Source organism: Lissotriton vulgaris, unplaced genomic scaffold, assembly GCF_964263255.1.
Source record: "Lissotriton vulgaris unplaced genomic scaffold, aLisVul1.2 SCAFFOLD_520, whole genome shotgun sequence".
NCBI classification, from domain to species: Eukaryota; Metazoa; Chordata; class Amphibia; order Caudata; family Salamandridae; genus Lissotriton; species Lissotriton vulgaris.
In genome coordinates, this window is record NW_028255828.1 from 572,173 (window position 1) to 599,131 (window position 26,959).

The window sequence follows — 26,959 nt, forward strand, 5'->3', positions numbered from 1 at the left end:
TAAGTCATGTAGTAAGATGTCAACTAACCTGGTATTGTTGCAGGGATTCTGCACATACACAGAACTATGCCAGGAAACCAAGACCTCTGTGTATAGGGGCTAAGTCTTCCTATCGCCTTAGTAACCAAAATACCAAAAGCAACTAGCAATAGTGTCTCATTCATTCTCCTATATAATCACAAAGCTATAAATTATTAGACAACCCAGAACACAACACTCCCAACTCTTGCGGTAGCATGACGTACCCTTTCGCTCACTCACACTTGTTCACAATAAGAGTTGACAGAGTCACTGTTATAGTTAAAAAATATTTATTTTAACTATAGAGCTCCATAACGCAGTATATGAGCCACTACCAGCAGCACAACGCATATACCTAAAACAGTTAGCATTGTTGGAATTCCATAGATTATGAAGCGCGATGTCATCATATACAGACAGTGGATAAAGAGCTATAATGCCTAACCACCCTCCCCTTGGTAAGAAGGAATTTTATTATATAAAGGAAAATCTCTGGGCTTTGTCAGCAGACCCCCTACCTTAGTGACTAGATGGTATTACATCATAGGAACAGCATAGCTCTTCTTACTGGAAAGGTCTCTCTCTAAAAGTTAATTAGTACAGTATGCATCCCTGTAATATCAAAGCACGAATTTCCAGCAATAGCAGCTGTGTTTGAAAGTTTTGACTAGGTGCTAGGGACTGACCAGAACAGAATAACAGGGGGCATTGTTTATCGACCATGCACATCGTGTTCAGACAAAACTCCAGGAACAGGCAGAGAATGCAGAAAGTTCTCATGTGAAAGGCACATACAGTGTCTTGCAAAATTCAGAGCATGTATATGGTTTTTCTCCAGTGTGATCCTTCTGATGTCGCATTAGTTGAGGTTTGGTTCTGAAACCTTTATCACACTCAGAACACTTGTATGGCGTCTCACCCCTGTGAGACATGTGATGTATCCATAACAATCTTTTAGTATTAAAAGCCCTCTGACATTCAGAACATCCGTAAGGTTTTGTCCCAGTGTGAACTCTCTGATGTATTATCAGCTGTGACTTTGAACTGAAAGCCTTCTCACACTGACATTTATATGGTTTCTCACCGGTGTGAATTCTCTTGTGTTTGGATAGGTCATCTGTTCTGCTAAAATGTTTTTCACATTCAGAACATTTATATGGTTTCTCGCCGGTGTGTATTCTTTGATGTTTTATTAGCTGGTCCTTCGTGATGAAACACTTGGCACACTCAGAACATTTATGTGGTTTCTCGCCAGTGTGTGTTCCCTGATGTCTTCTCAGGCATTTCTTTTCACTGAACGCCTTATTACATTCAAAACATTTATATGGTTTTTCCCCAGTGTGAATTCTCTCATGTGATGATAAATCTCTTTTTTGCTTGTACGTCTTGTCACATTCAGAACATTGATATGGTTTTTCTCCAGTGTGACAATTCTGATGTCGCATTAGTTGTTGTTTAGTTCTGAAACCCTTGTCACACTCAGAACATTTATAAGGAGTCTCACCGCTGTGAGACATGTGATGCAGCCTTAAATTTCCTTTTGTAATGAAGGCCTTTTCACATTCAAAACATCTGTATGGTTTCTCCCCTGTGTGGATTTTTTGATGAACTGAAAGACCACTCTTCTCCTTGAAAGCCTTGTCACATTCAGTGCATTTATATGGTTTCTCCCCTGTGTGGATTCTCTGATGTATATACAGATAATGATTTCGCCTGAAAGTCTTATCACATTCAGAACATTTATACGGTTTGGCTTCAGTGTGTGTTCTCTGATGTCTTCTCAGGCGTGCTTTTTCACTGAACGCCTTATTACATTCAGAACATTTATATGGTTTCTCCCCAGTGTGAATTCTCTCATGTGATGATAAATCTCTTTTTTGCCTGTACGTATTGTCACATTCAGAACATTTATATGGTTTTGCTTCAGTGTGTGTTCTCTGATGTTTTATCAGATTTGCATTTTGACTGAAAGTCTTATTACATTCTGAACATCTATATATATTTTTCCCAGCGTGAATTCTCTCATGTGATGATATATCACTAGTTTCCTTGAAAGTCTTCTCACATTCAGAACATTTATATGGTTTCTCCGTAGTGTTATTTCTGTGATGTAGTATTAGTTCACCCTTTTGATTGAAAGCCTTATCGCATTCAGAACATTCACATGGTTTCTCACCAGTATGCGCTTGTAGATTTATCTTCAGCTGTGCCTTTGTAATGAATGTCTGGTCACACTGAGTGCATTTATATGGTATTGGTTCAGTTTTGCCTGACTTTTGTACAATGAGAGAACCATCTGTGAAAAAACCTTTACATTTGATGCAGTGAAATATTTTTTCTTCAATAAGATTTTGCTTGCCTGCCATCAAACAGCTTTCTCTAACAGACGGCTTGGTAAACATTGTAGATTTATTTTGTCTTATTAGGCTGAGATCTACTTAATGTTTTCCTAATGGGTATTTATATAGAAATCTCAGTCACATTTAGAGCATTCGTGCGCCTCCTCCATAATGCACACATTATGTTTAAATAATTAATTTTGTAATAAAATCCTAGAGATACTGGGTAAATGTATGTAGTTTCTCCTGTATCTGTCCAAGTTAGTACTTCCAAGTTAGGTGCAGTTTACTTACACATATAGAAAAAATAACCTCTCTACATTCTTAATTCTTAGCAATACTATTAGTACTGCAAAGTTGTTTTCCTGGAAAGATCTGTTACATGCTATACATTTGTGTGGCCTTTTTCCTTTGTAGTCCCCTTGATGGATTAGAGTTCCTTGGAATGTTCATTTGTAGTCATACTCATGAGATACTCCTTTGTTGTGACGTACTGTCACATTCATGAGGCATTCATTGGTGTCTGCTACCAATTTAACACAGAAAATGCTGTTTACGCAAGGAGCGCACATGGCTAACAATTATGAAGAGATTCTTTAGTGAAATAAAATCTCCCAAAACTGTTTTGTACATTTCAGGGGGCTAGTGTCTCAAAAGTTGAATTGCAGTTCCTGGTGTCCTCGATATTCCTCCGACTATTGTTTTTTTTTTGGATTTCTTTTACCTACGGGACAAAAAAAGATATATAGGCATTAGCATTTTATGAGTCACAAAATACAACTATCAGCAATAAAAATATCAATTTGTTTTCTTATATGGATATGAAGTAACAAAAGCCAGGAATGCTTCTGTAAGGTATAGTCACAATGCATTAGCATAGAAATAGTATTAACAATCTGGTGACCAAGGTACTTTACTCATTTATGAACCAAAAGACTTGCTAATTTGTAATGAGATTCAAAGCATATTGTTAGTCATCCACTAACAATGTTCACAACACAAATTATAATGGACACAGAGATATGTGTAATCCAATTACCAAACACATAATAAGAAATATAGGTAAAATTAGTAAACATGACTGCTGACAAAATAGATTAAAACAAAAACCTCGATGTCTAATCCAATAATTACGGCATGAATTGACATTAACATAAAGCCATTGTCATTAATATCCACAGAATGTATTGGGATGAAAAAGAAAGCTTCTAAGACATGTATTTATTCCAGTTATTTGAGGAGCACAGCAATACCAACTACAGTTTTCTAGTGCTAAAGAAGAGAACACTGAAGCTAGAGGTTAAGGTTTTATTGAGAAGCTTTGTACAAACAAGCTTATCAGGCATCGATCAGAGATATAAAGGAAGAGAATACCACAGTTTGACAACAGTGACTGAAAGGCACACACACTTTTCTGGGATTTGCAATTGGAAGGCTGAAGTGGAACGAAGAGTTCAGGTTAGAGAGTACGAACACAACTCCTTGATAAATGTTTCCATGTATATTTTTGTGACAGATCGAAGGTCCCAAAAGCACAGTATAAATTTCAAACAATGATAAATGTGATCTAAATTGCTGAGCGTGGATATTCTAAAAACAAAGATACCTTCTAATCCACTGATCAGAGCTTTAATTAACACAGAAACTAAGGGCCTGATCTAATGTTTGGCAGTCGAACCACCATCTGCCAAACTGAGAGATCACTGCCGGCCACACAGTTACAGTCAACATACTAAACGTTCGGTGGACAGCCGTTGTTGGTTCTGACTTTCATTCACCAAAATGTATTTACGTTTTTATTTTTCAAAAAGTGGGAATATGTAATTGAAAACAAAAAACTATTCACCGCCGTACGCAGGAAGTTTTTTTTCTCCTCTGTGAGGGTGTCATGTGTTTTTTTGTCCTTTCATCAGCAGGTTATACTGCCAGGTAACAAAAACACATCCCATCGCATTGTTTACCCTAAATAGAATGGGTGGTGCTATGTGCTTTGTTAGACGGCCCCTTCATTCAAACAATAAATCAGGGGATTGTGAAGCATCTACTCACCTGCACGGAGAGGGAGGGTGGGGGTTTGCAGCTCCGTTCAGTCGAAGAGCCAGGTATTGAGTGTCTTCTTGAAGATGTTCAGGGAGGAAGCGCGTCTGATGTTGATCAGGAGCTCGTTCCAGGTCTTGGCTGCTATGTGAAAGAAGGTTCTTCCACCTGGTCTGGCTTTGCGGATGCGCGGGCCTTCAGCGAGGTCGGCGGATCGGAGGTTTCTCTTAGGTACGTGGAAGGAGATTCTCTCGTTGAAGTATTGGGGTCTGATGTTGTGGAGGCATTTGTAGGCTTGTGTCAGTATCTTGAAATTGACTCTTCTCTACTGGGAGCCAGTGGAGGTGGCGCAGGTGTTGTGTGATGTGTTCCTGTCGAGGGATGCCTAGGACGAGTCTGGCTGCGGTGTTCTGTATGGTTTGTAGTTTGTGGATGAGAGTCATGTTGATCCTGGCGTAGAGGGCATTTCCAAAGTCCAGTCTAATGGTTATGAGTGCGTGGGTGGCAGTCTTCCTTGATTCGGGAAAGAGGATCCACTTGAAGGTCTTTCGAAGGATGTGGAGGGTGTTGAAGCAGCTGGAGGCAACAGCGTTGACCTGTTGGGTCATGGAGAGGGAGGAGTCGAGTATGATGCAGAGGTTTCGGGCATGGTCCGTGGGTGTGGGAAGGGTGTAGAGGGCGATGGGCCACCAGGTGTTGTCCCATGCGGACAGGGAGGGTCCGAGGATGAGGAGTTCTGTCTTCTCCGACTTGAGCTTCAAGCAGCTGTTACTCATCCATGGTACTTCATTGCTTCCTAGAAATTGAGTCTGGTGGTGATGGGGTCCTTGGTGAGGGAGAGGATTAGCTGTGTGTCGTCGGCGTAGGTTATTCGTGGTGTCTGACTATGGCGGCGAGGAGGGTCATGTAGATGTTGAAGAGTGTGGGGCTGAGTGACGATCCTTGGGGCACTCCGCAGTTGATTTCCGTGGGTTCGGAGAGGCAGGGTGGCAGTCGGATTCTTTGGGTTCTGATGATGAGGAAGGAGCTGATCCATTTGAGGGTGGTTCCCTGTGTGACTGCCTCGTGGAGTCTGGCTGTGAGTGTGCGTTGGGAGATGGTGTCGAACGCTGCCGAGAGGTCGAGTAGAATCAGGGCTGCGGTGTGTTCTTTATCGAGGAGGGTGCAGATGTTGTCTGTGGCGGTGAGTAGGGCAGTATCAGTGCTGTGGTTGCTTCAGAATCCGGATTGGGAGGCGTCGAGGATGGAGTTTTCTTCGAAGAATGTTGTTAGCTGGGCATTGACAATCTTCTCTATGACTTTGGCCACGAAAGGAAGGAGGGAGATGGGTCAGTAGTTCTTGAGGTCTGTGGGGTCTGCTGAAGGTTTCTTGAGCAGGGGTCCGACTTCTGCTCATTTCCAGTCATCGGGGAAGATGCCGGTTTTGAAAGTGGCGTTGATGGTGTGTCGTAGTTCGGGAGAGAACGCGGTGGCGGCTCTGTGGTAGATTTGCGTTGGGCAGGGGTCCATGGGGGCTCCTGAGTGGACGCCTTTCATGGTCGAGGTGGTGTCCTCGGTGGTCGCTGGGGTCCAGGAGATGGTAGACCCATTGGTGTTGCTGGAGAGGGCAATGGTTTCGGTGTCAGGTGTTTGGTCGCTGAAGTGGTCGTAGAGGCCCTTGATTTTTAGAGGGAAGAAGGACCAGAGTTTGTCGCAGAGGTCCTGGGAGGGGGTGATGTTCATGGTTTCGCTGGGAGGTTTCATGAACTCCTGGATGATGCTGAAAAGTTGCTTTGAGGTGATGACCTTGTTATGGATGTAGGTTCTTTTGGTGGATCTGATGCGTTAGTGGTATTCTGTGATGGCGGTCTTGTAGGTGATGTGATCGTCCGGGGTCCAGTTCTTCTTGAGACATCTGCAAGTGTGTCTGTGTTCTTGGAGGTCGGTGGTGAACTTGTTGGCTTTTCTGGGGCGCGGTCTGTTGGAGTTGCGTAGGGGTGCAAGTTAGTCTGCACAATTGGAGATCCATGTGGGGAGTTCTTTGGCTGCGAGGTTGGCGTCGGTCGATGAGGGGGGGGCGCCGCGGTTGAGTGTCGAGTCGAGCTGCTACTCAGTTACTTTGCTCCAGTTCCTTCGTGGGGGCGTGTTGAAGGTTTGGGGCGGTGGGTTTGTCGTCATTGAAGTGTACGCAGTGGTGATCCGTCCAGGGGCGTGGCGTGGTGTGGCTGAAGTGTATGTTGTTACCTCCTGCAAAGATGGGGTCGAGGGTGTGTCCTGCCTTGTGGGTGGGTGTGATGATGAGCTGTTTCTGACCCTTGGTCTGCGAAGGTCGCTCCACCCGCCACGCGGCTCCCCCAGAGTGCGCCCAGTCTCCCTGCCTGCCCCGCTCAGGTCACCACTGCCCTTGTGGCATAGATTGTTGTCTTCTTCCCTGTGTCTGCCATTCCCTGTGCTATTCTGCCATCTGCCATGTGCCCTATTCTACATTCTTTGTTTCTGCGCTCTTAGCCCTCTCTCGACCGCTTTCCCGCCTTTACCCCTTCCCTGCTCCCTGCCACTGCTCACCTGCGGCCCCGCCCCCTTCCTTCTCGGTACCCGATCCCCGCGCGACCCCGCTCCCGCCTCCCAGCTGCTGCTCCTCCCTCCCACCAGCTATTTAGGGTGACCCCGCGCGACGGTGAGCGCGATCTGACCCCTGGTCTGCGAAGGTCGCTCCACCCACCGCGCGGCTCCCCCAGAGTGCGCCCGGTCTCCCTGCCTGCCCCGCTCAGGTCACCACTGCCCTTGTGGCATAGATTGTTGTCTTCTTCCATGTGTCTGCCATTCCCTGTGCTATTCTGCCATCTGCCCTGTGCCCTGTTCTACGTTCTTCGTTTCTGCGCTCTTAGCCCTCTCTCAACCGCTTTCCCGCCTTTACCCCCTCCCCGCTCCCTGCCGCTGCTCCTCTGCAGACCCGCCCCCTTCCTCCTCGGTACCCGATCCCCGCGCCACCCCGCTCCCGCCTCCCAGAACACCATCCGCATCACGACCAGCTCCGATGACACTTTCACCGCCGCCGAACACCTCTACTTCCAGATACACACCGACCCGAAGACCACCCTCAGAGGCACCCTCATCTACAGACCCCCGGGACCACGCACACAATTCAGCGAAGACATCACAGACTTCGTCAGCCCGCACGCCCTCTCCTCCGGTGACTACATCCTCCTAGGGGACTTCAACTTCCACCTGGAGAACAACAAGGACAACACCACCACCACCCTGCTGGACAACCTCGCCAACCTCGGACTCAAGCAACTGGTGAACACCCCCACCCACTACGCCAGCCACACGCTTGACCCAGTCTTCTCCTCCAGCAAGTACATCTCCTTCAGCCATTCCACCGGACTTCATTGGACTGACCACAGCTGCTTCCACTTCAGCTTCAGAAAAACCATGACCCACCACCACCCGCAACAGATTCCTCGCAGGAACTGGAACAAGATCACCGCCGACCAGCTCACCACCTCCCTCAGCCAGAACCCTCCCGCCAGCACAACGGACCCCAACGAAGCAGCCAACAACCTCACACAGTGGATCAGCAACTGCGCAGACGACCTCGCACCACTGAAGACCCCTCCCAGCGGACACGGCAGAAAGAAAGCCTCTTGGTTCACAGACGATCTCAAGGACTCCAAGAAGAACTGCCGCACCCTCGAGAAAGCCTGGCGCAACGACCAGACCACAAACAACATGACTGCCCTGAAGCACGCCACCCGCAAACACCACCAGCTGATCCGGACCAACAAGAAGACAGCTTTCCAGGAACGACTGTACAACAACGCCCACAACAGCAAGGAACTCTTCAGCATCGTCAAAGAGCTCTCCAACCCCAGCGCCGGAAACAACGACTTTGCTCCCTCGCAAGACCTCTGCGACTCACTGGCTTCGTTCTTCCACCGCAAGATAGCCGAAATACACAACAGCTTCGACGCACCAACCACGCACCCAACCACCGAACCAACGCCCCCCACCACACCCTCTGCGCCTGGACTCCGGTCAGCACCGAAGACACCACCCGCACGATGAACACCATCCACTCCGGATCACCAACCGACCCCTGCCCCCACCACGTCTTCAACAAGGCCGTCTCCATCATCGCACCCCAACTCCGGGACGTCATCAACGCCTCCTTCAACACCGCCACCTTCCTGGAAAGCTGGAAGCACGCCGAGCTCAGCGCCCTCCTGAAAAAACCAACAGCGGACCCCACCGACCTCAAGAACTTCCGCCCCATCTCGCTCCTCCCTTTTCCGGCCAAAGTCATCGAGAAGACCGTCAACAGACAACTGGCTGCCTTCCTCGAGACGAATGGATCCCTCGACCACTCGCAGTCCGGCTTCCGAGCCAACCACAGCACCGAGACCGCCCTCATCGCAGCCACTGACGACATCAGATCCCTGCTCGACAACAAGTAACAGCGGCCCTCATCCTCCTGGACCTCTCCGCAGTGTTCGACACTGTCTGCCACCGCATCCTAGTGCATCGCCTCAACAACATCTGAATCCAAGAGAAGGCACTGAAGTGGATCATCTCGTTCCTCGAGGGAAGAACCCAGAGAGTCCGCTTCCCCCGTTCAGATCCGAGGCCACAGAAGTCATCTGCAGAGTACCACAGGAATCATCGCTCAGCCCCACCCTCTTCAACGTCTACATGAGCCCCCCTCGCAGCCGTCGCACGCCAACACAACCTCAACATCATCTCCTACGCCGACGACACCCAGCTGATCCTCTCCCTCACCAACGACCCAGCCACCGCCAGAACCAGCCTACACGAAGGAATGAGAGACGTCGCAGAGTGGATGAAGAACAGCCGCCTGAAACTGAACTCAGACAAGACGGAAGTCCTCATCCTGGGGTCATCGCCCTCCGCCTGGGACGACTCCTGGTGGCCTCTGGCCCTGGGCACCGCACCCAAGCCAACGGAACACACACGTAACCTAGGCTTCATCCTGGACTGCTCCCTCTCGATGACCAGGCAAGTCAACGCCGTCTCATCATCATGCTTCAACACCCTGCGCATGCTCCGAAAGATCTTCCGATGGATCCCCACCGAAACCAGGAAGACGGTCACCCAGGCATTCGTCACCAGCCGACTGGACTAAGGAAACTCCCTCTACGCTAGAACCACAGCAAAACTCCAGGAAAGACTCCAACGCATCCAGAACGCCTCTGCACGACTCATCATGGACATCCCCCGACACAGCCACATCTCCGGCCACCTGAGAGACCTGCACTGGCTCCCCGTCAGCAAGAGGATCACGTTCAGACTCCTTAACCACGCACACAAGGCTCTCCACGACCAAGGCCCCAAGTACCTCAACAACCGCCTGACCTTCTACACACCCACCAGCCAGCTAAGGTCGACCAGCCTCGCCCTCGCCGCCGTTCCACGCATCCGCAGAGCCACCGCCGGAGGAAGATCCTTCTCCTACCTGGCAGCCAAGACATGGAACTCCCTCCCCATCCACCTTCGACTAACCCAGAACCATCTCACCTTCAGGAAGCTACTCAAGACCTGGCTTTTCGAGCAGTAGCGGACCCCTCCCCCCAGCGCCTTGAGACCCTGACGGGTGAGTAGCGCGCTTTATAAATGTCATGATTGATTGATTGATTGGTTTCAGGCCGATGTTGGTGAGATTGTCCAGGAGGGTTGTGGAGTTGGGGCCAGTGGGGTTGTTGAGGTGGAAGTTCAGGTCTCCGATGAGTATGTAGTCCGTGGAAGTGATGGCATTGGGTGCGATGAGGTCGGTAATGGTCATGGCCAACGAGTTTGTAGGCGAGAGTGCCGCGAAAAGTTGTTCTTGGGCTTGTCTGTATCTTGCAGTGATGGTGCTTGGTGGTGGAGAGGGTATCATTTGTGATGGAGGTGGAGAGTCGGAGGGACCTCTTGTGTGCGATGGCGAGTCTTCCTCCTGGGTTGGTTGGGCTGGTCTTTTCTCTGGATTTTGTATCCGTCTGTGATGGCGGTGACAATGTCAGGTGCGAAGGAGGTGTTGGCCAAGGTCTCTGTAAAGAAGGCAATGTCCGGCGAGAGGGTGTCAAGGAGGTCCCAGATTTCAATGGCGTGTCTCTGCAGGGAGAGCACATTGAGAAGGATGCACCTCAGATTTTCGGCAGCGTTGACGTTCGGTGCAGGGGTGTTGAATGTCTGGCAAGAGTGGCGGCAGGAAAACTGTCCGCGGGTGATACTCCGCGTGGACAGCTGGCAGTTGTTGTTCCTCCCGGAGTTGAGAGCGATGGCAGTTGTTGGTCCTTCCGGGGTTGAGAGCGAGGAGCGGTGGGTGGGTGGAGATCCAGGGTTCCTGGCGGTGGTCGCGGATGGGCTTGCCTTTGGCGCACCAGTGGGCTCCATTAAATAGGGGAGAGTGGAGGGAAAGTGCAGTTGGTAGGCGGGACGGCGGGAAGTGTCAAGCGGGCATGGTCACCAGGCGGCGTGAATCAACAGTGGGGAGAAAGGCAAGAAAAGTGACAAAATTAACAAAAATGCAAGAGAGCTACCACAAAATTTAATAATCAGCAAGTATTAAAGGAAGGCACACGCAAAGCAGATAGCGGGTCGAGAGCGGACTCGAACCCTGCTCTTCCAGCCAGCGGTGGCGAGCTGCCAGGCGGAGCTGCGGGGAGGGAGAGCGGGACCCAGGCCAGAAGGTTAGGGCACTCGCGCCCTTCTCTGTTGTGCTGCCCAGAGTGCTTTCCGTCAACAGAGCCAACGGGGGCTTTGTTCATAGAAATTTGTCGTTTCTACTGACTCTATTTAGGGTGGGAAGACGGTTGGGTTTTGGGAAAAGCGTACTCTGTCACTTTTGTGACTAAATACCTTTCTTCACCAAACTCTAAATCGGGACACAAGATGCCTGTGATCAGATTCGCACAGAACTGAATTAAACAGAAACCAAGATATCTGTAATGTAATCTCGGTGTCAACAGCAATTACTCCTAACGTGAAGAACTTAGGACTCAGTAGCATAGAAACTGAATTAAAATGTTATTTATTAATAGTTATATGAATGCTATAACTATGCTTTTAAGGTTTCAACTTGAATAAAGTATTTAATTAAATGCTATAAAAAAGCTGTAAACAGATTAGCACAAATTCAAGTCTAACAAACAAATCCAGCAACATTGTACAAATAAAAAAATTAAAAAAGCATAGCCTTAGTAGTTGCCTCTACAGTAGCTTTCATCCTATACTGCAACACTCTGTGGGATCCATAATTGTATTCCTTCCTTGGGTTGGTGAAATATGGTTAGTATTTTTGAAGGTGTTTACACTCTAAAATGGCATGCTGCTCATGATACAACTAGTAGTGACTCACTTCCTTTCAATTCCTCTAATATACCAGAAACGTCAATAAAGGGTGCTAAACCATGTACTGAGCATGTGCAGGAGTCCCTTAACACATATTAGGCCATAAGCTGCAAGGGAGTACCTCAAGTGTGGCATAGGCAAGCATGTCTGTGCTTGTATGCCCCTAACCACCGCCTGAAATGCTGTCTCTTTCCTATAAGGTATGCTCGCTTTTCTTACTTAAAGGATTACCCAGCGTGAAATAGTCCTTTTCTGAACTGCCCACTCCTTCTTTGCTCTCATATACCCTATGAAGAGTTGGTCGTCGACCCGGGTCCAGACAGTGGAGATGCTTTTCTTCCTTGGAAGGATGCAGAGGCACATAGAAAGTGGGCAGAGAAACAGATTGGGCCAGATGGAAAGGTGTTACCCCCTTTGGCAGAAAGATGCCCTTGTGCTGAGCATTACTTTGTATGGAAACATGGTCAGGGAAGGAGGCTGAGATGACAGTGCTTATAGTTCACTCACCCTCCTGGCAGAAGTAATTGCCACTAAAAAAGGCTGTTTTAATAGTGAGCAGCGAGAGGGGACAATTGTGCAGAAGTTCAACTGGTGCACACATGAAAAAAGGACTAAATTAATGTCCCATTGGGGGCATAATAAAAGGCATGGGGGTGAACATATGGGTAAACCCATTTAAAAATCTCTAAACAAGAGGAGATTTGAAAAGAGATGGCTGATCTGGCAGCCAATGAAAAGCAGACATGACTGAAAGGAAGCCCTTCAGAGTGCCCAAAGCAGAGCCCTGCTGGGCCAATTAGAGAATAAACAGAAGGACACCTGACAGGGAAACACACAAAGGGTCAATAGACCATTTTGTACAGTATTTACAAAAATGTTGCTATAAACAGGCATATACCGACTTCGTGGAGGGCGCCTGGAAGTCGGAATAACCTCACAGACTTCGGCAGGAAGGTCAAAAGCTGTCAACTGACGCCACTCAATCACCACGCAAGGAGGCGGAGTGGACAGGTTCGGGCAGAGGATCCTCCATTGCTGCTGTGACAGAAGATCCTCCCGAAGAGGCAGCCTGACCGAAAGATCGATGCTCATCTGTAGAAGCTTAGGATACCAGACTCTCCGTGCCCAATCCGGAGCCACAAGGATGACTTGGACCTGTTTGCTTCCGATCTTCCTGAGCACTCAGGGTAGGAGTGGTATGGGCGGAAAGGCGTATAGGAGGCCCCTGTGCTCCACATGCTACAAAAGCGTTGCATAGAGAGAGTCTCCTTGGAAACTTAAACATGCAAAACTGCTGACATTGCACATTCTCTTCCAAGGCAAACAGATCTAACCAAGGCTCTCCCCGCTGTAGAAAGACACCTTGCACCACCTCCGGAGGGAGACACCGTTTGTGATCCGCAAGGCACTGGTGGCTGAGTTTGTCCGCTCTGGCATTCAGAGAACTGACCAGATGTTGAACCACCAGGGAAATGCCCTGTTCCAGACAAGTCCAGAGACACAGGGCTTCTTATTACAGTACCACATGGCGGTAGTATTGTCCGTGAACACTTGAACTAGCTTTACCTTGTGGGATGGTACAAAGGCTTTCAGTACCAACTGGATCGCACAAAGCTCCAACAGATTGCTATGGAGCTTGGCTTCCGCCGTAGACCAGAGTCCTTTGATCTCCACCTCTCCCAGATGGCCTCGGCAAACCCAGGGGAACGCATCCGTCACTACCGTGAGATCTGGGTGAGGAAGGGAGAGGGGTCTGCCTGTGACCCAATTGTGGTTTGTCAGCCACCACCGCTGGTAGTTTGTGGTGCCCTCAGATATCTGAACTAGGTCACTGAGAATTGCTCAATGCGCGGCCCCTTGGAACTTCAAGTCCCACTGCAGATCCTGCATGTGCCATCTGGCATGATCCACTAGCTGGATGCAGGCTGCCATGAGGCCCAACAGCCTCAGAGTCATTCTCAAGGAAATCCAGGATATCCTGGACTCGCCATTCAGGAGGATAGGCCCAAAACTGCACTGTGCTCAGAACCGCTCCGATGAAAGGGAGCGTCTGAGAGGGAGTGAGGTGGAACTTCGGCACATTGATAGTGAGCCCCAGAAAATGAAGGTTTGCCATAGTCTGGAGGTGGGAGACAACTGCTTGGCACAAGCCCACCTTCAACAATCAGTCGTCGAGATAGGGGAAGACTGGAACCCCTGATCTCCTCAGATGGGCTGCGACCACCGTCATCACCTTGGTGAACACCAGAGGGGCACTGGTGAGGCTGCTGAAGGGGAACACGGCAAACTGAAAGTTCTCCTTTTTTGAGGAAGTAGTTGACGTCTTTGAGGTCTAGGATAGGACGAAGGCCTCTGTCCTGCTTCGGAACCAGAAAATAGAGGGAATAGCAACCACAGCCTATCTCTGGTCTGGGTACCCTCTCTATGGCTCACCTGGCCTAGAGAGTCTGGACTTCCTTGCAGAGTAAGGCAAGGTGATCCTCCGTCCACTGATCATAAATGAAGGCATGGAGGGAAGAGTAGTTTGAAGGGGAGGGAGTAGCCCCTTCTGACTATTTGCTGCACCCACTCGTTCGAGGTGATATCTCACCAGTGGTAGAGGTGATGGTGTATCCTGCCACCAACTGGACATCCATGATCCAGAAGGTTCATACTAGGCGGGTTTTGCGGTGGAGGACGGGGCTGTCGCTTGACCTCACTTCTGGCTACCCAACCCAAGAGGTCGGGGTGAACCCAGTCAGCGGCCAAGCAAAGTTTGCTGGACTTGTGGGATCCTCTGGCTGCAATAGGGTTGGCGCGGTTGGAAGCTCCTCGAAAGGGGCGAAAAGCAGACACTAGCCGGGATTATGTGGAGAGGCTTAAGGTCTTGGCCGTAGCCCATGTATTCTTCAAATGCTCAAGCGCTAAGTCCGCCTTGTCCACAAAGAGACGGGAGCCATCAAAGAGCTTGTCCATAAGGTTAGCATGGAAATCCCCAGAAAAGCAAGAAGGCCTCAGCCACCGTCGAGGACAATCGCTCTGCCTAGCAAGTCTGTTGTATCTAAGCCACATCGTATGGCAAACTTAGCTGCATCTCTCCCGTCTGTAATGGCTTGGGAGAGGAGAGCTCGGTCCTCCCTCGAGACTCTGGGAAGCATTTGCGCAACCGTTTCTCATAGAGAATGGGACTAATGGCCCAAGAGGCAATGCTAGGCTGTTAGAAGAAAAGATTTTTTTACCAAAGCTGTCCAGCCTTTTGGATTGCCTGTCCAGAGGGTGAGGAAGGGAACACGCCATGGGAAGTAGAGGCTTGAACCACCAAGCTCTGTGGGGTGGGGTGGGTAGAGAGGAAAGCGGAGTCGCCCGGTGCAGGGTGGTGGCAGCAGGCAATGGTTCTATTCGCAGGAGCCCCTGTGCTGGGCTTAGACCAGGGGCCCTGTAGAACACCTGTTAAAGCCTCACTAAAAGGCAGTACGGGTTCCGGGGAAAGGAAGAGATGCCAGGCTGCAGGACCTCCATCAGGACATTAGTTTTGACTCCCACGGTAGGAAGCTGCATGTCCAAGACCTGCGCAGCCCTACGCAGCACCACTGCAAATGAAGCTCACTCATCCATAGCCAGGTTAGGGGTAGACAGTATGCTAGAATCTGGAGAGATGTCCAGGCAGCTGGCATCACCCAGGTCCTAATTGGGTTGCAGGATTTCTAAGGGATCCTCTGCCCTTCCCAATCTTCATCCTCCATGCATAACCCTTCAGAATGGGGCAGGTTGAATGGCGTGTTATCGGAATGAAGATAGGGGGGGCGCTGCCAGTGGGCGCTGGCGAAGCCGAGGGCCTCAGCAACAGACGCCGTGCCGGGGAAGGTCACAGGGGTACGACTGGCACAGGTCTGGATCTGGGAACAGATCCTAGAGGGGCATGATCCGAAGGCACGGAACACACAGGCCTCCTTCAGCTGAACCTGCGGGGCCAGCAGGTGCACCAGCAGGAGCTGGCCATCCAAATATGGCGCACATGACATCATAAAATTCTTTTAGTTGGGCGAGGGTCGCTCCCGGCACTGGAAAAGAAGGGGAAACGAGTAGAGGGGATGCAAAAGTCGAGGCTCCGCCATCTCCTGCGAAGGACAGGGCGAAGGGGAGGTTGACGGGCTAGTCTCCACCCTGGCCTAATCTATATGACCTCTTCCTATCCCGCGCAGCGGTGACGCGCTGCGGTAGCGCCGTATACGCGCCGAAGAGGCGCCAAAGAGAAGCCAGTCTGCGCCAGTCCGCGTCCAGACGCTTCTCGCTGGTCCTGGGTTGTTACCGGCATCATGGTCGGTAATCAAGTTGTCTACAACTCTTTGTGGTTACACTCCTTACGCCCCCCTGTCAGTCCTTCCTGCTCCCATTCCGTCTCTCCAGCTAATACCGACCATCACTGCAAGCACTGTACATGGAGCACCTCCCGCCCATGTAGCGGCTCCCTCCCGTTGGGAGAGTTTTGGAGATTGTATCTCCTTAATTGCCGGTCGCTACCTAAACACTCCACAGAGTTGCATCTGTTGATTGATGAGCTTAATCCTGACGCCCTATTTTTAACGGAAACTTGGCTTCAGATTGACAACGACCCGTCCTTATTATGGGCCGCTCCTCCAGGCTACACCCTTAAGCACCTCGACCGCCAATCGGGGAGAGGCGGGGGCTTAGCTATTATATATAGGGACACCTTTAAGTGTCGGGTCACTTCTAATTCCTTGCTGACCTGTGAGAGCTTACACTTTGCACTTGATCTCTCCCCTACCACCACTTTTTCTGGTATTCTACTCTATCGACCACCAGGCTCCCTCAACAATTTTATCACTCAAATTACTGATCTCACCGCTAACGCAGCCGTGACCTCATCTAACCTCACTCTGCTTGGGGATTTTAATATCCATTCAGATGACCCCCAGGATACCCCCAGGATGGAGTCAAGCTAGCCGGGCTGATGAGAGGTGTTACCTCGAAACCGGTCCGGTCCTCGGATGCTTGATTCCGTTCTGGGAAGGACATGGCTTTTGTAGTTCAGACTGGACTGTTTCCATGGGGCACAGGGTCAGAGCTGATTTGCATTTCGCCATTGTCTAACCCAGGGTGGTGTGGAGTGCAAAAAAACGATGGATTTGGGCCCAGATCTTTGGACTGGGGGGAGTGTGTGACATTGATCCACATTCTGTCCATCACCTGTTGTGTTTGCATATTCCGCCCTAAGTGCGCTGGGGATGCCCAGACGTGGGTCCCAGGCACTCCACACCACTGGAGTCAAGCTAGCCGGGCTGATGAGAGGTGTTACCTCGAAACCGGTCCGGTCCTCGGATGCTTGATTCCGTTCTGGGAAGGACATGGCTTTTGTAGTTCAGACTGGACTGTTTCCATGGGGCACAGGGTCAGAGCTGATTTGCATTTCGCCATTGTCTAACCCAGGGTGGTGTGGAGTGCAAAAAAACGATGGATTTGGGCCCAGATCTTTGGACTGGGGGGAGTGTGTGACATTGATCCACATTCTGTCCATCACCTGTTGTGTTTGCATATTCCGCCCTAAGTGCGCTGGGGATGCCCAGACGTGGGTCCCAGGCACTCCACACCACTGGAGTCAAGCTAGCCGGGCTGATGAGAGGTGTTACCTCGAAACCGGTCCGGTCCTCGGATGCTTGATTCCGTTCTGGGAAGGACATGGCTTTTGTAGTTCAGACTGGACTGTTTCCATGGGGCACAGGGTCAGAGCTGATTTGCATTTCGCCATTGTCTAACCCAGGGTGGTGTGGAGTGCAAAAAAACGATGGATTTGGGCCCAGATCTTTGGACTGGGGGGAGTGTGTGACATTGATCCACATTCTGTCCATCACCTGTTGTGTTTGCATATTCCCCCCAGGATACGGCAGCTAATATCTTGCGGGCCAACATGCAAGCGTTAGACCTCTGTCAGAGAGGCTATCAGGCGACCCATAAGAAGGGACATCTTCTCGATCACATATACAGTAATATCAACCTTAATGTAGAGTCCCCTGTTCCTCTGCCTTGGACCGATCATTTTTTGATACCGTTCACCTGGCTTTCTAACTCTTGTCCCCCTCCTGAAGCCTCTATAAAGTACATGGGCAGGAAATGGTCCTCACTTCCCCTCACCGATTGGACAACGGCCCTTACTCAAGACCCCCCGAGAAAGGCCTTGAACCCTGCCTCAGCTTCTAGCAACTTTGATCACTGGATCTCCAGCACTTTAGACCAAGTTCTTCCCAAACGCCCTTGTAATCTCATCAGAAGACCTAAAGTTGCACCCTGGTACACTCCTGCTCTGAGGTTATTAAAGCTTGACTGCCGCAAACTAGAGAGAGCGTGGAGGAAGGACCATTCTCAGTCTAGGAAAGACGAATACAGGTCCGCAATGAGGCTCTATAAATCAGAGATTAAAATGGCGCAAACCTCCTTCTATGAAGGTAAAATTAGTGCTGCAGCAAATGCGCCTAGAGAAATCTTTAGGATAGCTAAGTCCCTCATTTCAGCTCCGGCCTAGCGTCCTTCTGTTGAAGGGGCACAAGACCGCTGTAATGAGCTAGCTGCCTTTTTTTCCAAGAAAATCTCGACCATATATTCATCTTTTAGTAATCCTACAGTCAATACCCCCTCCGTCCCTCCTAGGCCAGCTGACTCCTCGGCTCCCTGCAAACTGGACACAATTCCGCTTCTTGATGCCGCCAGCCTGGATAGATTAATCTCCAAGGTTTCTTCTGGCTCCCCCAATGACCCGGCACCCCCCCGGATCCTTGTCAAGGCACTGGACGTTATTCGTCCTGTGATCCTGGAAGCTTTAAACACCTCCATTGTGTCCAGGTCGGTCCCACTCGCTTGGAAGTGTGCCATGGTGAGGGCGCTTCTCAAGAAACCCTCCCTGGACCAGAACAACCTGTCCAACTACCGCCCCATTTCGTTGCTTCCCTGGTTGAGTAAACTGCTGGAGAGGCACACCAACAATATCTTAACAGACTATCTGGAGTCCAACTGTCTGTTGCGTGCCTCCCAGACAGGTTTTCGCCCTCAACATGGCACAGAAACTGCCATGTTGGCGGTCACAGAGGAAGCAAGAACGACTTTGGATCGGGGAGGAAAGGTGGCCATTATCCTGTTAGACCTTAGTGCCTGTCCTGGGGGACACGGTGAACCATGCCACGCTAGTATACCGACTGGCGGGCATGGGCGTGTCGGGCGCGGCTCTGGACTGGCTCACCTCCTTTCTGAGTGAGCGCTTTTTCCGGGTCTTTGAGGGTGAGACAGTCTCTCCTAAACATCCTCTCAGGTGTGGGGTCCCTCAGGGCTCCTCCCTGAGCCCGACCCTCTTTAACGCCTACATGGAACCTCTGGACAGGATAGTCCATCCCTTTGGTGTGCGTATAGTCACCTACGCGGATGATACGCAGCTGGTGGTCTCGTTAGACCACGCAGATGGATCATCCAACACCTTAGGCCCCTGTCTAGAGGCTGTTGCCAGTTGGATGCAAGCCTCCTGTCTCAAGCTTAACGGGGAGAAGACAGACATCATTCTCCTTGGAAATCCCTCCCCGTCTGCTCTTGCACCCGTCTGGCCACCATGTCTTGGCGCTCCTCCTGAGCCCAAGTCCCAGATAAAGAGCCTCGGGATCTGGTTTGACACTGCCCTTGATTTCTCTGTCCAGGCTACTAAGACTGCTGCCACTTGCTTCGGACTAATGAGGATGCTCCGGCGGGTGCTCCCTTTGCTCCCTTTCCAGGCGAGGAGGATCATGGTCCAGGCCCTCATTCTCTCTCGCCTGGATTACGGGAACGCTCTCTACCTGGGAGCACCGGCTTCGGTCCTTCAGAGGCTCCAGGTCACACAAAACAGTGCGGCCCGCCTATTGTTCAATCTGTCCCGTCGGCAGTCGGCGAGGAAGGCTCTGAAGGACCTTCATTGGCTCCCAATGGCTGCCAGAGTGCAGTTCAAAGCTCTGTGCATCATGCACAAATCCTTCCACCGTGTAGGCCCAGCGATTCTGCACCCTCTGGTTACGCCTTATGTTCCAACACGCCCCCTTCGGTCTGGTACCCTGCAGCTGGCCACCTCCTCTAAAATTAACAAAGCCCGTTGGGGTGGCCGCTCTTTTTCCCATTCGGCGACCAGACTCTGGAATGCCCTCCCCTTTGCCATCCGGGGTAACAGCAACCTCTTCTCGTTCAGAAAGGCCCTAAAAACGCATTTGTTTGCTAAATCTCTCTGATCTGCCCCGAGCCTGCGCTAAAACCATTTTATCTTCAAGCGCTGCGAGGCCCCAGGGCGGTTATGCGCTATACAAATGCAATTTTTCATTTCATTTCATTTCAAGTCAAAGCACGCTTCGACTTCTTGTGCTTTGGTGGGGCTTCTTACCTGTCTGCGAGGACTTCAAGAAAGAAAACTTCAAACCCCTGGAACGGTGCTCAGACCTTCCCTTCGAACGAGACTGGGAGCGAGATCAAGGAGGTGACATCAAAAGCGCCAACGCCGGGCAGTGATCAGCTTAAGGGACCGAGCCCTCAAAGCCTTCCGCACCATGGCCCTGCAATTGGAGCACAACTTTGTGTCGTGGTCGAGCTCCAGGCACCAGATATATACTAAATGGGGGTCCATGACTGATGTGGTGTGGTGACCAGCGCTGCACGGCTTAAACCCAGAGGCTTTCTTACTCGAAATACCTAGGACACCAAAAAGAGGCAGCAAAAAGTTTAAGAAGTCTGCCAAAAAGTGAAGGGGTAGCTCTCTTCAATGGATCTGCGAATGGAATATGTGACTAGATGTCTATCAGATGTATTATTACATACAGCGCAACTCTTGTTTAAAGGTTTTATATCACTTATTATTTATTTAATAGCAATACATTACAAAAATGTAAGTCAATTGAAACTGAGGCAAAGGGGTGTGTCTGGCAATTACATCTACCATGAATCTACTTGATATATAAAAGAAAAGTGTACAGGAGGACCACAGCGGCACAGGTAAAATTACGTCCAATCATGACGAGCAGTCCATGCACTCCAGATCTTTTTATATTTCTTTTTGCAGAGTTGTACTATAAATTGCTTGATCTGTGGGAGCACAATAGTCAATGCCTCTCTGCCATTCACACGCAGAGGGAGCTTCTGCCTGTGATCAGTGGTGCGCAATATCATGCTTGGCTATCAAGAATCCCATCCCCGCATGCAATATTTGTGTGAAGGAAAAGGACCAGCCTCACTTATGCCCAGAACGGCAACTTTAGGCTCAAGAATTGTATGTGATTCTGTCCAAGGTATACATGGATAGTCTCAGATCACATGGTAAAATGTAGCGGGGTCTGGTATTGGGTACAAGCCGGGCTACTGCTGCTGCCCATCCTCCACACCCGTTGGGGCAGTAGGACATCGTGTGCAGGTAACTGCACTGTATTTCTCTGTGATTCGAGGGATGGGCTAGAACTGTGCTGCCATCTTTGCCGCCTGATAATCCTGGTCATCCAGCTCATCTAAGTTCCGCTCCCAAACTGCCCTCATCTTGCCCATTAGTGAAGTTAAGGAGTGGGGATCTACATAGTCGAAAAATGTCCTCGTGTCCAAGGGTTTTAACACATAGTTGGCCTCCAGATAGTTAAACTCTGGGACATTCTTCAGAGCCTCATTATGTGCAGAGAATGTGTGGCGGAGATGGAGGTATCTGAAAAAACTGGAATCAGTGAAGGTTGTACGTCTGTGTGAGTTGCTCAACAGATTTTATGTGGTCATTTTATCAGGTCACTAGTGAGCCATCCAAATGAGATCCCAGAATTAAAATCTTACCAGTCTAGTGACCTGATGCAACTGAGTCACATACCACAAAAAAGTCAAAATTGTGCTTTGCCCAGTCATTTATTGTACTTTTGCAACTCACGCTAGCACAGCAAATGAAAATGAGTTATTGGAGTGCGAGAATAGGAAGGGCAGCTCTATAGTAAGTGTAAAGTTCCATGCAGCAGCCCGTGCAGGTAAGAGCGGTGGCGGGAGGGATTTCAACAGACGACGTCTGGGGAAAATGAATCATTAATTTAATTTCCCCTCGTGGTCGTCTGTCGAATCCTCCCCTCCGATCCGGCCCCACTGCCCTTAGCTGCATGGGCAGCTGGGGGTTCCATGCTGTTCTGAGGTGTTAAGTTGAAGTTGCAATGCCAGATCTTTGCTATCCCTGAACAACCAGTCTTCTATTACCATCATCAGCACTGCCCAGTAGAAAATGTTTAAGTCATGGACATCCGAGCTCCTTCAAATATAGTACAGTGTACTTGTATGAGACCCTAGGTAGTATACAGCTCCAAATGTTTATAGTGACTATGGCCTGTGAGTAGGAAAAAAAGACTGACTGGAAGATGAAGGGATAATTCTGCAGGATGTACCGATAATGAGTAGAAAGCCATCTCTCCCACCTTAGAGATGGGTAAGGAGGACCACATGTCCATATTCCCACACCAACGTTGCAGCACAGCACTATTATTAAGGTCCCAGGTCTTCGCTGGTCCAGGGTGACTGCTGTACTCATGTATTTAAACTGATCTTCCGCTATCTGAGAGAAGCACAGGGAGGGTGGTGTGCATTGGCACCCTGCACCTGTCTAAAGGTGGATTTTTGCCAGTTAAACATCAATCCAGAGGCATCTGTATACACCTGTAGCATCTGTCACCGTCTCCATAGAGAGCCCTCTGGTTGTTGTAGGAACGGTATGATGTCTGCGTAGAGCAGAGGTCTTCAAACTTTAGGATGCCAAGAACCCCCGTCAACATTTTCAGGTGTAAGGACCCCTCCTGACAAAATGTCTAAACCTGTAGGCATGGCTACTGGAATTATGAGGCAGGTGAGCATCAAATTACGTGACAGGCTTGACCAAATTGTGTGGGAAGAAAATGTAAATAATGTTATGTGATGACGCGTATTTTGGGTTAGCATTGCTCCATTATTTTTACACACAGTAACACTGAGAAGCAATTTCACCCTATCAGTACCAGTTTATAACCAAAATACAGCAATTAACATCAGAAAGATGTCTATTTAACCTTTGTCGATGGCCTTCCACTCCACAGGAATACGTGCTGCCACATTAGAAGCTCACCTGGCCCTGGCCGGGACCAGCAAGGGTCCCTTAAAACCCTGGCGGTCTTGTGCAGAATTACGCAGTTTACCTATGCCGCTTTCCTCTCACCCCCTCTCCTCTCCTAATCCCGGATCCCTCTCTCAATTTGCATGCCACTTCTATAACCCCTTTATACAATTTCTGAACTCTTCCCATTCAAGCTCTCACCTCACCTTCAAACACCTTCTGCCATTCCACTGCCCTCATCTCTACCAGTCTCTGTGTTGGACCTGGGCCTCTTGGCAGGGTCATCCCTAAACTTTTTGCCTTCCTCCAATACTCTCTCTGACCTATTTTGTTTGGTTTAATGACTCTGGGCACTTTACCACTGCTGACCAGTGCTAAAGTGCATATGCTCTCCCTACTGAAAAGTGTACATGTGATTGATGTCCATGATTGGTTCATTGGATTTACTGTTAGTCCCCAGTAAAGTGCACCAGGAGTGCCAGGGCTTGTAAATGCCAATACTGCTAGTGGGCCTGCAGCGCTGGTTGCGCCACCCACAGAAGCAGCCTTAAAATGTGTCTAGGGTCTGCCTTTACAGAACCTGCATGCAGTCTGGTACTGTCATGCTAGCTGGGCAAGTGCACCCACTTGCCAGCCCCTAAACCTTCCCTTAACTTCATATTAGTCACCCCTATGGTAGGCCCTAGGGCAGGGTGCATTGTAAGTGTAAGGTAGGACATGCCCTGATGTGTGTGGCATGTTCTAATAGTGAATTACTGCCAAATTCGTTTTTCACTATTGCAAGGCTACCTGCTCCCTTTAGGCCAGAATGGGCTGCTGGAATTATTACACTCTATAATCCCAGCAGGCTCAGGGAACATGGTAGAAATTAATGTTTAGTATGCCTGAACTCAGAATAATAAAATACTTCTTTTAGTAAAGTTTATTTTAATATCCTGGGTTTACAAATGCTACTTTTAGAAAGTTAGCATTTGCTTGCCTAACCATTTCAGTCCGCCTCTGCTCTTGTGTGTATCTAACTGTCTGAGTGTGTGAGTGACAGGGCTGGGAGTTGACAGGTTGTGAATAGCAGGATGACACCTTAGTGGGTGGTGGGAGTTTCCCCTGAATGATGCATCAGGATGTGCTCTGCCTCCACAATGCTGGCTCCGCCCCCCTGGGGAGCGACTGATGACTCAGCCTGCACCTGGCCCAGGAAGGCCCGAAGCTTGTCAACAAAGTGCTCAGGCTGCCCCTGTCTTCACAATGCCGGCTCCGCCCCCCTGGGGAGCGGCTGATGTGCCTGCCCTCACACTGAATGCAGAAGCAGAAGTACCCACCACAAGTGCTCAGGGACTGAGAACAGTTATGCAAAGGCCCCCCCTGGCCTGTAAGAACAAAAGAAACTGGGTATAAAAGTAGGAGCCCTGCTCCTTGTAAATTAGATCCAGTTTGCGCAAAGAAGAAGCTCTGCCTGAAGAGAAGGACCCTGGAAGCTGCAAGGAGAAGTACTGACTCTGACCCCAAGAGACTGGCCTGTGGTGGGTGCCTTGCTGCTGAAGGAGAGCAGGAGAAGAAAGACTGAAAGACTTTGCTTTTATTCAACTTGTGCCAAACTTTTACCAAGATCTCCAAGGGCTTGCTGTGGAACTTGCCCCCTGAACTGCGCCCCAGGAACAGTGGGCGCTACCCCCCCCTGGAAAGAGAAGCTGCCGTGAGATCTGCATCTGCCTGGTAAACCCTCCTGAGGAAAAGCGGAGGGCGCTGTGAAGGAATCACTGCGCCCCCTGAGAGGCCCTTGGCACCCCCGTCCCGCCGAGCAACGCATCTGCTTCCTGGCAGGCCTCAGATAACATCGCCAGGACCAGCCTCGCTGGCCCCAGCACCGTGCCTGTCGCCTGCCTAACTGCGGACTGCACCGCAAGACCGGACTCTGCCTTTTGCCCACCTGCTCCTAAGGAGAAAGTGCCTTGAAGCCCCAGCCGCCGCTGTTCGTGTGCAGCAGCGGCGTGGGGAGAGAAGGAGCACTCCCTGTGCTTTGCCAAGGCTTGTTTTGTGCCTCACTTTGCTGCCCGGGGCGCCGCCCCCTCTTTCCAGGACTCGAGGCGCTTTGTCTCTCTGGCCCGGCCCGCGCCGCAACGCCAACCTTCAAGCCCGAGCCGAGCCGCCGCTCTGACTGGCCCAGGAAGGAAGACACCGCGACGCAGGACACCGAGCTGACCCCTGACATTGCCGCCTCAACCTTCGCCTAATCTTTAAAGGTACTGTGTGTCCCCTCGCGGTGCGAGCATCCTGCCCTTTGCAGCTCGCACCGCCCTCTGTGACCTTCCGTGCCCTGGGAGCCCCGCAGCTGCAGTCTGCACCTCGGCACGAGCCTCCCCTCTCCAGAGAGGCTCGCACCGCTCCTGGCCCCCCGAGGCCCCCCCTGACACTCCCTGTGGCCGGCGCCCCCTCCGCAGCGAGTCCCACACAGCTGTGACTCATTCTGAGAGCCAGACCCGGTCGTGCCTTTCGCCGCTCACGCGAGAAGCGTGAGCATTGGCAGGCCAGGCCCGATTTTCAAGCAGGAGCTGCACAGAGGCGCTGGGAAGCACACAGAAGCGCCAGAAAGCACTATACTTGGCAGGAACTGGGCAAAAGGCCCTAAAAGAATACCTTTGAAAGACTAGAAGAAGTAGAATAAGAACTGTGGCATATTTACAAGTTGCTGGAACCATTTTTTTAAACTACGCAAAGACTGTATTTACAAGCCTGATCTAAAGATATATATAAAGAAGATATTTTTACAGAAATACAGTTTGGTGTCATTGTGTGGTGGGTTGGTGGTGATGGTGTAATATTGCAAATGTTTAACCCTATGTGCCCCAGAGATTAGCCTAGACTGCTTGTGCCACACTACCTAGAGGGTAAGCAGAGGTTGTTCTTGTAGGTAACCCTCAGCCCTGACGAGGAAGAGAGAGTCCCTGCTTGTCGCCAGTGCTGCACTGCGCCAACTAGAGACTCCCCCTTCCTACATTGGTGGCAGCGGTGGGATCGCGAATTTACATTTGCAGTGTTTTACCTTAACTACTGACCATTGCATAGTGATTACAGTCCAGTAACCTAAGCCACAGACTTTTTTTGATTTATGTTTTGCTAGAAGAGATCTCCATGTGTTTTTGAAGTCATGCCTGTGTCAGTGAAAATGGAAAAGGCACCATCCATTTCTTCTATTGACTGTGATTGGGAGAAACTAGAAAACTATACCGGGAAACAGCTCAAGAGCTTCTGCAAAAATTTGAACATTTCCATGACCGGACTCTCCAGAAGGGAGCAGTTCCAAAAGGCGCTGAGGGCCTGGGTCAAGGCAAGGAATGCCCCTGGAAAGGATTTTGAATTTGAGGATGCAGAACAGCAGCTGGAGGGACCCCTGACTCCAGAGTGGAGGGGTGCAACCTCCCCATTGGGTAGCAGTGTTTCTGGCCGAGGTCTGTCACCAGAGGAGCTGGTGGACAGACAGGCCACCCGAGAACATGAAATGAAGTTGGCGGAGCTGAAATTGAATTGCCAACTGGAGCTAGAATCTAGGAAGTTAGCCCTGGAAGAAATGAAAATGGAGCTTGCGCATGACTTAAGAATGAGGAAACTTGACTTGGAGCTCGAGGGGCTTGAGGCCAGGAGGGCTTCAGCCCAGCAACAAGAAATATGTGTAGCTCAGAGATTGAGCTTTGCTGAGTTGGAGGTGGAGTCCAGCTCAGATGGTGGCAGCAACATTAAGGTATCTAGTGCTGACAGCATAGTGCGCGCACCTAGAGATAAGGCACCTGACTTGGAGGGGGTTAACATACATCAGGAGGTTCAAGGGCATGAGGTAGCTCCAGTAGTGCGCAGCGTCCCTGAAGGGAATAGGGTGGCTGGCATAGGAGTTCATGGTCCTAGTGGTGGGAGGGATTCCCCCATGGTTGAGGTCCTGGTGGGTGAGTGTAAGGACCGCCCAGAAGAGTGTGGGTTGTGTGACAGAGACAGTCCGCTACTGTCTGGCCAGTCTCAGAAGGATGGTGTGGAGTATGTGTGTGAGGCGCTGGATGGTGAGGTGAAGGATAGTTTGGTTAACCCTGCTAGGGGGCTGTGTAATCCAATTGTGGGAGAGCATACTTTAAGTCCCAGTTTTCCAGAGCTATGC

General features: G+C 50.1%; 1 protein-coding gene across 2 annotated transcripts in view; it reads right to left on the reverse strand.

Annotated features, from left to right (window-relative positions):
- Positions 1-294: 294 nt before the first annotated feature.
- LOC147658876 (uncharacterized) overlaps positions 295-26,959 on the reverse strand; it is a 152,853-nt gene continuing 126,188 nt past the window's right edge. For both annotated transcript variants that reach the window (XM_086952067.1, XM_086952068.1), the window contains exon 2: positions 295-3,084. In XM_086952067.1, coding sequence (XP_086808193.1) covers positions 798-2,423 — 1,626 coding nt within the window. In that variant the 5' untranslated portion in view covers positions 2,424-3,084 and the 3' untranslated portion in view covers positions 295-797. The remainder of the gene's footprint in view (positions 3,085-26,959) is intronic.